Below are 16,257 nucleotides of genomic sequence, written 5' to 3'. Positions count from 1 at the left end.
TCTGTGTCTGTTCCCAGACCTCAGAAGAGAGGGAAAAAGAGATACTGACATAGTGAACTACAAAATGACAGGCAAAACTGATGCCATCTGTCACTATCTGCTTTAAGAACACATTCACACTACTGGCTTTAGAACCTTATCTTAGCCTTGCCAGGTCCCTGGGAAATAGTCACCTGGTTTAATAGATTCAGAATATACAAGTAAAGTCATTAAAAGAGCTCAAAGTACTTTTGAATGGCTACAGAAAAAAATTATGGTGATGATTCAGTATTCTTCTCTGCCATCCTGAGAAGGGAGCTTGCTACGGTTAGATAAATTTATTAAATGGGGGTTTTTTCTGATTACTATATCTATACAATTATATGACACAACTCCACATCTGGCAGTGGGTAATCCCTGGTGACACAGTAGCTTTATCATCCATATGTTCTATACTGTGTGTTCCTAGCTCCATGCCATTATCATTGATAATGCACTTCATAGGTAACGTTAGGGAAGAAGAGATGTGGGGCAACAGTTAAGAAGACCATTGCATGCTGTTTAGTGCAGGAAAAGAAATTATGGAAGAAAGATTGAGGAGAAATAAAGGTTGGAGAAAGCAAATAGAATTCAGGAAAACAGAGAAGATTATGTCACTGAAGAAGTACCAAATTCTTGTTTCAGTGCTGCTGAGAGATGATGCATATTTATTAAGGCCGTTGGTATAAAGAGAGACAGGAAGTCTTTGAGTTGTGTGCCACATGAGTGCCTCGATGATGCTTTGAGTCTCTCAAATAGCAAACAAGAGCCAGTTTTTGGCATTATTTTTCCACTACGATTACAGTAGCAGAGACCTTAGAATGATTGTACAGCTGCTGTGCCACCAGCCTGTAAGTGGCTGTACAGCTGATGCCCCACAACCATTTACTGCTGCCTCTAGGCCAATATGGGATCCTTTCCAATGCCTGCTGTCAATTTCTGCTGTAACGCCACAACCATGACAGTTTATATCTTGAAATTAGCAATCCACAACTGATCATCTGTACCACCTGGGAGTATAAAATCTCACCATGGCGTGTAATGATGTGTACCCAGACTTACCATGATAAATAAATATAAGCTCAGGAGCACTACATCCCATCCATCAGAGAGCTTGTGTCTGGCAGCAGCAAGAGCAATACAAGAGCAATACAAATCCTCAAACTGATGTGGGCATCCAGCATCACGACATAAGCAGTTGCATCACCTCCCCAACTGCCTCTCACTGGTTCTTGCTGGCTCCCTAGTCCTCTCCAGAATGTGTGACTACCACAACTTGCCATCATTGCAAAAGCAATACCGACATTGAGACAGTAGGCAGAGGCTGTGCATGGATGGTTTGTGCATAAAGCAAAATGGGCTGAGCCCGAGGGCACCCTGTTTTTCACACAGAGTGTTCCTCACAAAGACGTCTGTGAACATCTCACTGTGCAGGATGGGGCACCCCACTCTAAAGCAAGAAACATCTTTGAGAGCAGAGTAGCACAGATCCAGTCACTGGATTTTTTCCCTTGTATCATTACTGAAGTGTTGTTACAGCTTGTAATCAAAATCTTTTAAGTTATGGCTAAAATGGAAGGTGTTCCAAATTAAACTAAAGCTTTTAAGGTTCAAACAACTCAAATCAATAGATTGTTTTTCAGTAAAAACTCTGTACCCTTTTCACCCTTAGTGTTAGTGGCAATACAGTTTTCTGGAGGGAACACATATGTCTTTAACTGCCTTTTCCCAGTTAAAAGACTGTATTTCACCTTGTGACACCAGACAAAAATAGATTTTGTTTTTACCCTGCTTTGCAGCCATAGTCCCAGATGCTCTTCCAGAATGCAAAATGAACTCAACTGACATGAAAACTGATCTAAATAAGATCATGGTCCATTATGGTCAAAATCCCATTTACAGATCCTACAGTCTTGAATTATTTTTGTGCTGAGCAAATGCTTTTAAACTGCATCTCCACTGAACTGATTGTCTCCCCTTCCTGCAAGATGTCTGTATCCACAGGTCAGACTGGTTCTTTCAAAAAATGTAAGAAAGTTAATGTAGTCAGCTTTACAGTTTAGTTAGATATATTTTTCTAACTCCTCATAAAAGCTTAAACAGATATATTTTTCTAACTCCTCATAAAAGTTTAAACATTTCAAAACCCTGTCAGTAAGATCAATAACTCATGGGTTTACTATCAAAAGAGAAACATAATTAGAGAGAATTGTCAGTTATAAGAAACAAGGTAGTATTCTAGAAAAACTGTCTTCCAGATTAAATGTTCCTGTGATAATTTTGTATGTGTTTCAGAAACAGTACAGTCTCTAGTCTGCACTGCTATTCATAACAGGGGTTTCTGAATCCTCAGCTTGCACCAATAGCTTCATAAAGAACCACGTGTTCACAAGAAGTCCTGACTTTTAAGTCCACTACTCATCGAGGATGCAGTCAGAAAGTGTGTTGGATGCAAACAATGTAAAAATCTATAGCTAATATCACTATATCACAAAGCTGGATCAAGGCATCATGGGACAAGAGAGGGAAGGTTGCTTATCAGGTGTGCACACTCACTTCTCACATTTCAGAATCATAGAATCATAGAATTGTCTAGGTTGGAAGGGACCTTTAAGATCTATTACAACCATCATCCAAACACTGACAAAAATCATCACTAAACGGTGTCACTAAGCACTACGTCTACCCGTCTTTTAAATACCTCCAGGGATGCTGACTCAACGACTTCCCTGGGCAGCCCATTCCAATGCTGAATAGCTCTTTCAGTGTAAAATTTTTCCTAATATCCAGTCTGAACCTCCCCTGGCACAACTTGAGGCCATTCCTCTTGTCCAACACCCCCAGGTCCTTTTCTGCCAGGCAGCTCTCCAGCCACTCTGCCCCAAGCCTGTAGTGCTACATGGGGTTGTTGTGACCAAGGTGCAGGACCTGGCATTTAGCCTTGTTGAACCTCATTCCGTTGGCCTCAGGGGTGAGGTCTGTTCTATCAAGCAGATTGGTCAATTGTCCTAATCTACTGAACTCTTCTATTCATATGAAAGCAGTAACAATTTCTCTAACAAAAGTTTTCAGGGAGGTGGAAAAGATTAAATTTCATTGCGGTGTTACATGGAAATGCCACTTGCAGTTAATATTCCAGTAGCGTTGCTATAGAACATGAATCAACATTGGAAAGTAGGTTCCGTCTGACTGGACGTTATTACACAGCTTACAATAATAACGCTTTACCTAGATGACTGCTGCCCTGAGCATACAAAAACTTACCATGTAAACAGCTAATTAACAGTCTTAAATTTACAAGAACCTCATTTCAATGAAATTAAAGTTTCTGCCGTTCATATTATATTGATGAAGTTAATGTTAACACTTGAAGCATAGCACAGTTTGGCTGGTTTCTGCTGTATCTTCATCTAGGATAAATCAAAATAGATCCATGTAGTTGAATGAAATTCTGTCATTTTACCCTGGCTGAAGAACTGCCCCTTGAGCACTTGATCTATTTGAATTTTACCTCTTGCATACCAAGTCTGCCTTTGAGTATTAAGGTTGCTTTTCTAGCTAACAAGTGAAACATGGAAATACCTAAAAGTAACTAAAGTTTTCCTATGCATTTTTCTTTTCCTGAGGGAATTATGAAGTCCTACAAGCACTTTGTTATTTCTAAAGCTTCTGAGAAAAAGAGAATAAGTTAATAATTCATTGCTGTCACTTAGGAACATGGAAAAAATTATTGTGATAAAAGTCTTTTCCTTGAAAAGCAGGAATATTTTCTAAGTAAAAGAATATTTCTGACACTGAAATGGTGTGTAAAAAGAAGAGGAAATAAATTTAATTATTTAAAATATTAAAATAAATTTTAATTTTAATTACAGCAAGAACACAATATAGATTGTAAAAAATATATAAGAATATTTTAATCATTTTAGAATAATTTCTTCATGTTTGGAGACATATAAACCTGACATATTTTATAAAAGATTTTAAAAGATCTTTTTGGCTACAATACAGAGCAGAAAAGAGCTTAAATGGCCTTTCCTGCCCTCTGGGACACTTACCCTGAGATATCTTCTGAGGAATTCTTTGAGTTTTTCTTCTTTACAGAAGAACACACACATTTTGGAGCAAAATATTTGAGCAGAATGGTAAGGTGTCAATTAGCAAAGTGATGCTAAATTTTCAAAATGTACCCACTAATCTTTCTTATTTGAGTGTACCAGGGAAAACATACAGCAATTTAAAAGTCCTATGGTTTGTTTAATTTCTGTAGATAATAGATTAATGACTAAAACCTCTGCTTCATTCATAGTTAGGATCTGATTCAGTATAATACCTTAACAGATGTTTAAATTTTAGGACTTGTATATCATCATTGACATTTAAGCTATTAACAGAGTCTTGAAAGCAAACTATGTGCGTAAGTACTGGTCTGAGTAAAGTCACAGTGCCAAGCATGGTTAAAACCAGTAATGACCAGCCTACTTATACAGAGAAAAATGCTCCAAGAGACGGTGTTAATTCTGACATATTGGTCATTTCCAACCTTCGCTGCTCGGCAACACTGAAGAAATCATACTTACTCCCTGTGCTTAGAACAGAAGCTAAAAAAAAAATTACTTTCAGCGTCAGTCACTTGAAATTATATTTACGTGTGTCAACACCATTTGCACTGGCGAGAGCTCTGTATTTTCATGCACAAATGTTACTGTTCAGCAAACAGCAAGGACAAAACAAGAGACTCGGTTGTGGCTCGTTTGAAAAAAAGTGCCCTAAGACAGTTTGCATAGATTAGCTTAAATAGGGCTGGAAGTAGTTTGTGGCACATTAATAATAACTCTTAGCTTATTCCAATGATGTAAGATATCACACACAGGAATTGCACAAAATTTTTGAAAATCTGAAGTGAAGAAAATCCAAATAATTTTGTGTTTTGCCAAAGGACTGGGCCAAACACAGTCTTTTTCTAATTAGGTCAACAATATTTATATAGAAAGGCTCTATCTAGGATAATATTAAAAATTTATATAAAGTAGATGGCATTCTGCTTACATAAGTGGTTTTACTATAGCAATAACTCATACCCATTTTCTGTGAGAGTTAGAGGTTTGTACATGAAGGAGCAAGAGAAAGCAAGGGGAAATGACAGAGCCCACAGCTATTCAAGGAGAAATAAAGGTTTCAAGTATTTACAAATAGTTGTCCTGATTCCTTGTAATCTACATTAAAGGATACTGACAGTTCCCATACCCAAGCTAATGTGGAATGACAGATGCTCAGATCAGAACACTGTGAGGCACCACAGGCTAAATGAGTCAGTGCAGCTTCTCTCCATTTGCGTTTTTAACGTCCTTATTTCCAACATGCAGACAAACAAATTTCATACTCCTGGTTTTAGACCCCAATGAGAAATTTCTAACCACTTCAATAACTTACACTTTTCTTTTACATAGTTACTAGGTGTTAAAGTTTGAAAAGCTTTTAGTTAACTGTAACGCTTCCCTGGTTGCTGTGATTATTTTTCTAAAGTCCTCTAAAAATTGACTTTTATATGAAAGATAAAGTCAAAATACAACACATACCAAAAAAAAAGAACTGAAAACAGAGAAATGTGAAAGTGTGTACAGCATAATCAAACTACTTATTGCTAATTCTTCCTCCCCGCCAATAATGACCGTACAACTGACTTCCATCTTTTCTTACTTTGTAATTGTTATATAAAGAATATAAGGCTCGAATTCTAAGCTGTCTGGCATTCATTTCTATTAATACGCAGACTCTGCGTAACTGCCTCTGCTACAAATCCTCAGTAAAATCCTGAGGGCTGTGTAGCAATAGTCGCTTTTACTGCCTCAACTGCTCAGCTCCTTCAGCATCCAGACTCCAGGGTCCATTGCATAATTTTTAAACAATTTCTTGCCACAACATCAAGACATCTTTGTGAGAATCTGCTATGAATGATGCAACAGAATGAAAATTAGAGTTTCCTCTTCTCATTATCTTAATCTTGATGGAAGTCTCTGCTCACTGATTTTACATGTGATAGGAAGAACAAATGCACGTCCTGGCCCTGGTGGGTCAAGGTAAAACTGTTCCTGATGATAAAAAGAGGTGAGAATTTCCACCATATAAACCAGCGTGTCCTCTACTGGCTGTAAATAACAACTGAAAACTGAGACTGTATTTCCTACTTCTTTATCCTTCCCCTCAAAATAGGCCAAAGATTACGGTCACTCTCATAAGTTTTCTGTGCATAAAACAGCAGGAAGGAGAAAGCTTGCTACTTTTTAACCAAAATACTGTAAAATAAAGAATACTCCCCATATGAGCAACTCTTAAGTATCATAGTCTACTCAGTACTCTTCTCAAAATCACATGAAACCTAAAGGAACCTGAATTTCGTCATTCACATTTGTGGAGACCTTCCACCTTGTTCATCTCCATTAGCACTTTTCCTTACCTCCCTGTCAGTCAATACTGATTAAGAGAAGGCATTTCTGACTGCCAAATAAAGGACTTCCAAACACCATCTATAAGCAAAGATCCAGCATTTCCTATGAGGTTAATTTCCATCCATCAGCTGCTCAGCAGACCCTTGGTCTCAGAGAGCACTTTTCTGTTCAAATCAACATTCCATATGCAAACAGTATGAACTTTCATCCTTCCAGGTAAAACAGCACGTTCTGTATAAGGGATCTTACTCTCCCTGGTGCATACTTTATTGGTAGAAGAGGAAAAAAAAAAGATTAAATGATTGATCTGTGTGAGCTAATGCATTTTTCTTTAAATCAATGTACAAAGAATCTTAAGAGTGACTTCTGAACAATAGCTTTGAATACTTTGCAAATATTTTTTCAGTGAAAATAATCACTTGACAATATTGTCTGAAAACTATAATTACTGAGTATTTTGCAGCCTTCCAATGTAAGCCTTAAAGAACAAAATTTACACTCTCATTCATGTGGTTTTGTAACAATTCTCAATCTAGTTTACTGGGTTATGCTGCCATTAACAAAATTGACCTTATAGAAATATTACTAATATGCTTTTCCAAATTTGCTGATATTGTAAGCAAGAAAATGACAGGCATTGCAGGCTCGGCATCCAACAGCTGAACTATTTCAGATAAAATCATACTGGAAAAACATACTACCCACAGATATCAGATACACTTTTAAATTCACATTCTATTTTAATTTAACTCTTTTCATTATTAATTTGTTGGGTTCTTTAGTTTCATAGGCATACAGTATGCAGTGAAGCTTGTGGTTAATTGATTTCTGAGAGAGCAGGTTCAAGTTCAATGACCAGCTTCACACTTGATGCTCACCACCACCATCATTAGCAGACTTTCCCTTAATTCTTTGGTCTCTAAAGTTACACTGTGGGCTTGAGTCAGCTATCCCCAAACAAACTCCTGCTGCCCTTTGAAAGTCCCCACACTGTCATCCTGGCTCCAGAAAGACACACTTGCACCTGCTGTAAACCTCTGTGTCCTTGCCATAAGCAGTTAAGTCCTCTCATAGGTCGTATCACATTTGTCAGACCTGTACAGGTGGATATCTTACAGCTATTTCTACGTGAGCAGGTAGTAAGGATCAATAAGAGGAGCAAAAAATTGAAACTGCCCACACTGCTTAATTGTGATTTTCTCTTTGGAATACTCCCAGTTCCATTCCACAGACTGGATGCACATTTGTACCTGAAAAGCAATGCACTCCTCAAGCATCTCTTGCAGTATATTTCATGCACTCAGACTGCTTTATTTTACAAAGCGAAGCCACAGCAAGTGGGGAAAATGAGGAAATTAATTTCCAAATCACGCTCTTGATGTGAACAGCAGCTAGTGTTTTGTCCCTCAAATAACGTCAGGTCATAACAGGCATTTATGTCTGGGGAGCTAAATCAAGATTTGAGGGTGAGATTCAGTTTCAGTTCAGTTACCCGAGTGTAGATGCCCACAAGGTGAATCAGACTTCTTAATAATTTTGCTGTTAATAGAAGCTCCACTGGCTCTACTGACAAGATACATGAATTAACATGTAAAATAGAAACTCACCTCACATGCTGATACTTTAGCTTCCATTTTACAACTTCTGGAATGAAAGGTTTTCTTTCCTCCCTGGTCATTCTGATGATCCTCCCGAGTATCAGCTTGATTAGAATTAATTTTTCTGAATACAGATGATCAAAACCATTCTATATTCCACATTATATTTCCTCAGAACTTTATGTATTAATACTTCAACAGTGCAGGTTGGTATCTGATGTATTCTACGGTTACATTTGCCTTTGCTGCATAGTGCTGTTAGTTCAGAGTCACATTCACTGCTTTTCTATGAGTCTGATGCTCAGCAGTCGTCAAAGACCTCCTGTTTAGCATACGGACATTCTGTGGCAATGAAGTGTTTATTTCATCAAATTTCTAGCATCCTTCTTTTTGTATCCTGGTCATTATGAAAAATAAAGCAATAGCTCAAAGAATTATTTCTCTTTCAAAAAAAAAATGTTTTTCTCTTCTGCTGAATCAAATCTGTTTAACCAGTCATGTGAATTTCAACATGAAAAATGTGCTTGAAACCTGTGGAAGACCAAATCTGTATTTATTTTATCTAGAAAATTTTTCTTCCTATTAAATATTATGACAATTTAGTCTCATTCAGTGTACTTCAATTAAATCATTTTGAATTTTATCTCATGTCCATTTGCTGTCGTATCTTGGTTATTTTTTCATAGTCATTCCTGCTAAAAACCTTTGTTGCTATTTATCTTAAGTCAACATGCTTATTGACTCTAAGACATCAACACTCATCTCTTTTTCTCTGTGTTATTAGAGAAGTGAAAACTCTTTGCTACAAACACACTAAGCTCGTGTACCAATTTTTCCAGAGTGCTTGACTGAATAACATCTATCTCCTTCATGTGGTTACAATGAGTTTTTCTTATACTTACATACAATAATTTCCAAACTATCACCTTGTTGTCTCATCCATCCTTCCTCTATGCATTCATCTATTATCATCATCCTTCCCTTGGTTTTTAATAAGTTAGTAATTTAGTGGGGTTTTTTCCTGAATTATCCTTAACCCTACCTCAACCCTATTTCTTCTCTCTTTGCTTTCCTTTTATTTATGAAGCTAAAAAACGCTTTGATATGGTATTTTCTTATTAAAATATGTAGACATACTACGGAGGTGGTCTCTCCATGACCGAGAGATATGGGTAGGGAGGTAGGAGAAGTCTATGTTCCTGCTGTGTGCAGCAAGTGTTATGCGAATAAATAAAGCATTTCAGTTTCCATCATAACCAGCCTCTGGCTTTTTCCCAAACACAAAAAACGGGAGAACAGATGAATGTTAGGCATTTTAAGGAAAGTATCAATTTCTGAGCCAAATAATTCACCAGCAAATGTGTTTGCAATTCCTTTGATTGAGCGATTATTCTTTTCCTCATGGATAGCAAGAGCTTTTAGCTAAATAGAAATGTAGCTGATAATATGTGTAAGATTCATTAGATAATCTTCCATATGCATCTAACTTTCTTTTCCTCCAAGCTCAGAATGAAAAACAGTTTTATCTCAGGACTTATACACTGCGTATAAGCTTTTATAATTTGTAAACACTGTAAGAGTGTCCTTTCTGTTGTCTGATGCTGACAGGATATTGATGAAAACTATTACTGTTCCGCAAAGGCTATTGTCATACTAATGGTATGATGTCCTCAGAGTACTGATCACAGAGCATCTTGATAGGAAAACAAAACTTACACCAAAAGGAAAGGAAGGAAGCTTACATCCCTGACAGTTCCTAAAGCAGATTGCTCCTTCAAAGGTGTGACGTATCATAACAAAATTTCAGGCCTTCTTATTTGTTGGAAAAAACCCCAAAACCTCAAAACTCTGATACAAAGGCAATTGCTTAACATAATTATGTTTTCTCTAGAATTACCTTTAGACAAATAATGTGACTCAAATACTGATAAATATTTGTTTAGAAAAAGATGGGAGATATATCATCAAATTTCACTAGGGAATTTGAGAGTTGACATGTCCTTCCTCTGCCCCATTCCCTTTTGAAGCTATTATTTTCTTCCATCTCTCTGCTGAGAGCAGAGTGGTTTCACATCCAAAGTAAATGGGAGTACATTTTTCACTGGAATGAAATTCAGTTTTCTCCACCACAATGTTTATAAACCTCAGATAATAAAAAAACATTTTTCACAAACAGTCAGAGAATGGGAGGTATTGTTATTTAAAAAAGAAAAAAAGATATGCAGACTCATATTAGTGATTTAGTTTGAGCACATTATTAAATCTCTACCCTTTAGTAAATCACTCCTAGTTTAAACCAGAGGTATCTCAACTTCGCATATCAACATACTTAGCCTAGAAAAGGAATTCTTTCCCTTTTTTTGGCTGCTGAATAACAAAACACAGACCTGTTAATCAGGATGATCAAAGCGCCTTACTCCTGCTTAAGTAATTCTAAAGAGTAAACCACAACATTGGTAAACCACAACATTGTACCACCCATGATTTCTGATCATAGCCTCAATAGAGGACTCCCAACAGAAGGAGTGCTAGTCACTATATTAACAGATAGAAAGCCCTCTCTGGGGAGGCATATCTAAAAGTCCAACCATTGCTGGTGAAGCACCACCCACCTGATTAGTTAGATTCTTCCTCTAACACAAAGAGGCCTTGTATTATTTTCAAAATACCGTAGAATCAAGCACTCCTTCATCTCCCCCTCTACTTCTACGTGATGCCTAAAAGCAATTGTTGAGGAGTATCTGCTGGAGGTTTCCAATCTACATTCCCTGTATCCTTTGAGAGAGTAACCAACTAACCAACCTGGGAAAGAATATACAACATCTGCAAGTAGAGCTTGGCTTAAATGCCATGTAAGAGTTGTCGTGTTCCATTTATGCTTGTAGTTCTTTGTCAGGAAGGGAGCAATGATTATTTACTGCTCTTCTAGATCTGCAGATTTGACATATAACTACAGGGACTTTGTCACTTTAGAACAGCAAAAATGTGTTAATTTTCACCTCTATGTAGCTTCATGGGCTTTATGATCAATACTGTATAAGAAAAGCTAAAATCTGAAACTCCTGAATGTAAATGGTTGAAAAACTTTGCTCATGAGTATGCTTCAGTGACGTTACTTACCTAGACATGTAGTGGAGCTGCAATCATACAAGACCAAAGAAAAAAAATCAAAGCTGAACTACAAAAAAGCAGAAATTGTTTAAGTACCTATGCTACATTGTGTCATGATGCCATAAATGATATTTTGACCAGATACAATTAATTTTATGGTTTTTCTAGTCCTCTTTTAAATTTTACTTCCCATTCTTCTCAGGTTTGATTTTTAAGGTCATTTTTTTCTAAATTGAATAGCCTGTACTTGATATTGAAATGTGATTTGACAATAATACAGCAGTGAAACTTTAAAGACAAATTATGAAAATTCACCTTTTTTACTTCTTACAAAAGGTTCATTAAAACTCAGCACTGATAAGTGTCAAAGGATACTAATCCACTGATGCCTCCCTGAAACTTTTTGAATTAAGGAAGGAAAAGAAATAAAATGGGTTTATTATAACAGTTTTAAAACAGAAGAGAATTCAATCATCTTCATCATCCCTTGCTCCAGAGGCAGAAGTCCTCAATCTTATTTATTAGTTCTTGAACTTATTTATTAGTTCAAGATGTCATCGTGGAATTCAGCTGTTAGGGTGGGAGAAATATTTATATATTTTTGTATTTATTCCTTTCAGGATAACTATTCTTCCACATGGGAGTCTGCGAATTGTGAATGCTTCCAAGTCTGATGAAGGACGGTACTTATGCCAAGGTGTAAATGTATTTGGATCTGCAGAAATCGTTGCATCAGTATCTGTTAAAGGTATGAAAAAATACTTCTATTATAATGATGATTTCTCTTTACTAATATCTAATTATTGCTTAGAATCCCCAGCCAATCATACAAGAGCATTTTACAGGCAGAAAAAAAAACATTTCCAACAAACTAGGAGGGGCTCAAAACATTGTGTTCCTCCATCAGATTGCATAGTCCAGCTATTATATTGTAGACATATATTAGAAGACTCAATATATATATTAAATCTCTCTGATGATAAATAATTCTAAAAGTAAAATCTCCCATGTTGGCACACACAGAAGCAGGGGGCGGGGGGAGGGGGGTGGAGAGGAGGAAAGGGGGTATCAATACAGAAGAATGGAGACTTGTGACAGCAAGGATAAGCAGAAGGAAGAGACTTCCCCTAAAGCCTGAGGTGCTCTTGCACAACCGCTTCACCACTCTGTAGAGTGAAGAGCAAAGGACAGCTGAAGAACGACAAGGAACTGCTGGAGAGGGTGCAGAAGAGGGCTACAAAGACGATGAAGAGCCTGGAGCATCTCTCTTATGAGGACAGGCTGAGGGACTTGTATCTTTTTAGTCTAGAGAAGAGAAGGCTGAAGGGGGGATCTGATCAATGCTTATAAGTATTTAAAGGATGAGTGTCAAGAGGAAGGGACCAGTCTTTTTTCAGCGGTGCCCAGTGACAGGACAAGAGGAAATGGCTACAATCTTGAACACAAGAAGTTCCATCTAAACATGAGGAGGAATTTCTTCACTTTGAGGGTGGGAGAGCATTGGAACAGGCTGCCCAGAGAGGTTGTGGAGACATTCAAACAGGCATTCAAAACCTACCTGGACACATTCCTGTGCAACCTGCTCTAAGAGGACCTACTTTGGGGTGCCCAGTGACAGGACAAGAGGAAATGGCTACAATCTTGAACACAAGAAGTTCCATCTAAACATGAGGAGGAATTTCTTCACTTTGAGCGTGGGAGAGCATTGGAACAGGCTGCCCAGAGAGGTTGTGGAGACATTCAAACAGGCATTCAAAACCTACCTGGACACATTCCTGTGCAACCTGCTCTAAGAGGACCTACTTTGGCAAAGAGGTTGGACTAGATGATCTCCAGAGGTCCCTTTCAACCCCATATCATCCTGTGATTCTGTGAAGGACCCATTGCACCAGGAGACGTGCTGGTGCTGAGTAAGGCAACCTGATCTGCTCCTCGAATAGCAACCTGCACAACTAAGAAAAGGTGACTGGTGATATTAGTAGGCTACTCTCTTCTGAGAGGTACAGAGGCACACATTTGCTGACCTGAGGCACTCTCTATAGAGATCTTCTGCTTACCTGGGGCTTGTATCAGGGATATCACCAAGACACTACCAAGCCTTGTGCAGTTCTCGTGACTATTATCTGTTGCTGTTCCGCATGAACACTAGCGATACAGCCAGGAGCAGCCTGAGGAATATCAAGAAGGATTACAGAGCCCTGGGAGCAGTGGTCAGGGACTCTGGGGTGCAGGTAGATTTTTCATTTGTCTTCCCAGTCAAATCGAAGGAGGTTGAAAGAACCAGTCTAATCTCGCAAATCGAGAAATGGCTCCAGGGGTAGTGTCACAGCCAGGTGTTTGGCTGCTTAGATCATGGGACTCACTTTGAGAAACCTGGTCTACTGGGGACTAATGAGGTCCACTTGTCAGAGAAGAGGAAGAGCACCTTTGGTCAGAGGCATACCAAGCTGGTGAAGAGGACTTTAAACTAGAGTCACCAGGGGAGGGGAACCTCAATCCATCCCACTCCTACCACTGTAATACCAATACAGTAATAGATGCCTAGAGCCTGGAAAAGGATCACAGATCAGCAAGAAAGCACCTAGAGTGCAGCATAAGAGAGTACCAACCATGCCAGCCAGTAAGTCAGCTTCATCAGGGGTCCAACTTAATGCCTCTATGCAAATGCACATAGCATGGGGAATAAACAAGAGGAGATAGAGATGTGAGCACAATGTGGGCACAGCTGCAGGGCTATGATCTTATTGGCATGGAGACATGATGGGATGGGAGCATTGGAATAGAAGGATACAAGTTCTTCAGGAAGAACAGGCAGGGGATATCTCAATATCTGTTGGAGGGGTAACACAGTAGGGCATAAGCAATCCAGGAGGTTCCTGGACTGTGGCAATGATAACTTCCTTCTCCAAGTGACAGAGGAGCAAATGAGGAGAGATGCCATGCTGGACCTTGTTCTCACCAACAAGGAAGGGCTGGTGGGGAATGTCAACCTCTATGGCAGCCTGGCCTGCAGTGACCATGAGATGATGCTGTTCAACATCTTTATGAGGAGAGTGCACAGTAAGCTGGCTGCCCTCGACTTTAGGAGAGCAGATTTAGGACTGTTCAGGGATCTGCTTGTTAAAGTACCATGGGATAAAGCCTTGAAGGGAAGAGGGGCCCAAGGAAGCTGGTTAATAATAATAATAATAATCACCTCCTCCAAGCTCTGCAGCAATGCACCCAAAGAGAACACTGGGCAAAAACACCAGGAGCCCTTCATGGATGAACAAGATGCTCCTGGACAAGCTCAAACACAAAAAGGAATCCTGCAGAGGGTAGAAGCAGACAGACACGCTGGGAGAAATACAGAGAAATTGAGCACCCAGGAATCATGTTAGGAAATCTAAAGCCCTGATAGAATTCAATCTGGCCAGGGATGTTAAGGGCAACAAGAAAAGCTTCTATAGGTATGTAGGTGATAAAAGGAACATTAAGGGAAGTGTGGGCTCTTTCTGGAAGGAAACAGATTAGCTGGTTGCCTGGGATATGGAGAAGGCTGAGGTAGTCAGTGACTATTTTGCCTTCGTCTTCACTGGCAAGTGCTCTAGCCAAACGGCCCAAGTCACAGAAGGCAAAGGCAGGGACTGGGAGAATGAGGAACTCCCTACTGTAGGAGAAAAAATGGGTTAAAAACCATCTAAGGTACCTGAAAGTGCACAAACCCATAGCACCTGATGAAATGCATCCACAGGTCCTGATGGAACTGGCGGAAGATGTTGCTAAGCCAGTCTATCCTATTTGAGAAGTCATGGTCCCGCATGTGCGTCAGGGTAATCTCAAGCATAAATACAGACTGGGTGGAGAATGGATTGACAGCAGTCCTGAGGAGAAGGACTTGGCAGTAAAGGTGGATGAGAAGCTCAACATGAGCTGGCAACGTGTGCTCACAGCCCAGAAAGTCATTCATATCCTGGGCTACATCAAAAGAAGCGTGGCCAGCAGGTCAAGGGATGGGATTTTGCCCCTCTACTCCACTCTCATGAGACCCCACCTGGAGTACTACGTAGAATTCTGGGGCCCTCAAACGTAAAAAGGACATGGACCTGTTGGACTCCATCCAGAGGAGGACAATGAAGATGGTCAGAGGGGTGAAGCACCTCTCCTATGAAGACAGGCTGAGAGAGTTGAGGAAGAGAAGGCTCTGGGGAGAGTGGCCTTCTAATACTTAAAGAGGCCCTCGAGGAAAGATGAGGAGGGACTCTTTATCAGAGACTGTAGTGATACAACAAGGAGTAATAGTTTTAAACTGAAAGAAGTAGATTTAGGTTAGATATTAGGAAGAAATTCTTTGCTGTGAGGGTGGTGAGGAACTGGAACAAGTTGCCCAGAGAAGCTGTGGATAACCCATCTCTGGAAGTGTTCAAGGCCAGGCTGGATGGGGCCTTGAGCAACCTGCTCTAGTGGGAGTTGTCCCTGCCCGTGGCAGGGGTGTTGGAACGCGATGATCTTTAAGGTCCCTTCCAACCTAAACCATTCTATGATTCTATGATTCTGTTCACCACTGTCATGTCTTTGTGTGCATTATGAATATATTTCAATATTTGACACTATGTATTTGAAACAAATAATAAATGTAAGCTCTGAGTAGACTAAGCAGAATTCAATCATGTTATTTTGACCTTGCTCTATAACTAGACTTCCACCTAAATCTTTTTAAACCTTCTATATTTCAAGAACCTACAAGAATAGAGCTGACTCCCAAGAAGATAGAGTTAACAGTCGGAGAAAGCATTGTCCTTAGTTGCAAAGCCCTTCATGACAGCACACTAGATGTCACTTTCTATTGGACACTCAATGGGCATCCAATTGACTTTGAAAAAGAAGGTGGACACTTTGAAAGCATCAAGGCAGTAAGTGACCATGCAATTGTCTCTGTGTTTTGTGAACTGATAGAAATTTGTGTGCTTTTATGAGTCTCTCATCTAGCAAAATCTGACTAAATTGAAAAATACCTTTTTTCACTGATGTTGGAAAGACACGTTAGCTAGGAGCAAACTGCAGGTCACTAGAACTACTTCATGTAGTTTTATCAAGAAGGTATT

General features: G+C 39.1%; 1 protein-coding gene across 3 annotated transcripts in view; it reads left to right on the top strand.

The window, feature by feature from the left end:
- CNTN5 (contactin 5) overlaps positions 1 to 16,257 on the top strand; it is a 680,570-nt gene that overhangs the window by 597,531 nt on the left and 66,782 nt on the right. For all 3 annotated transcript variants that reach the window (XM_014966120.1, XM_014966118.1, XM_014966119.1), the window contains exons 14-15: positions 11,794 to 11,921; positions 15,890 to 16,065. In XM_014966120.1, the coding sequence (XP_014821606.1) occupies positions 11,794 to 11,921; positions 15,890 to 16,065 (304 nt within the window). The remainder of the gene's footprint in view (positions 1 to 11,793; positions 11,922 to 15,889; positions 16,066 to 16,257) is intronic.

Source organism: Calidris pugnax, unplaced genomic scaffold (genome assembly GCF_001431845.1).
Source record: "Calidris pugnax isolate Ruff unplaced genomic scaffold, ASM143184v1 scaffold20, whole genome shotgun sequence".
Lineage (NCBI taxonomy): Eukaryota > Metazoa > Chordata > Aves > Charadriiformes > Scolopacidae > Calidris > Calidris pugnax.
The sequence above is the reverse complement of the archived record's forward strand: the minus strand, read 5'-3'. Positions and strand labels throughout refer to the sequence as shown.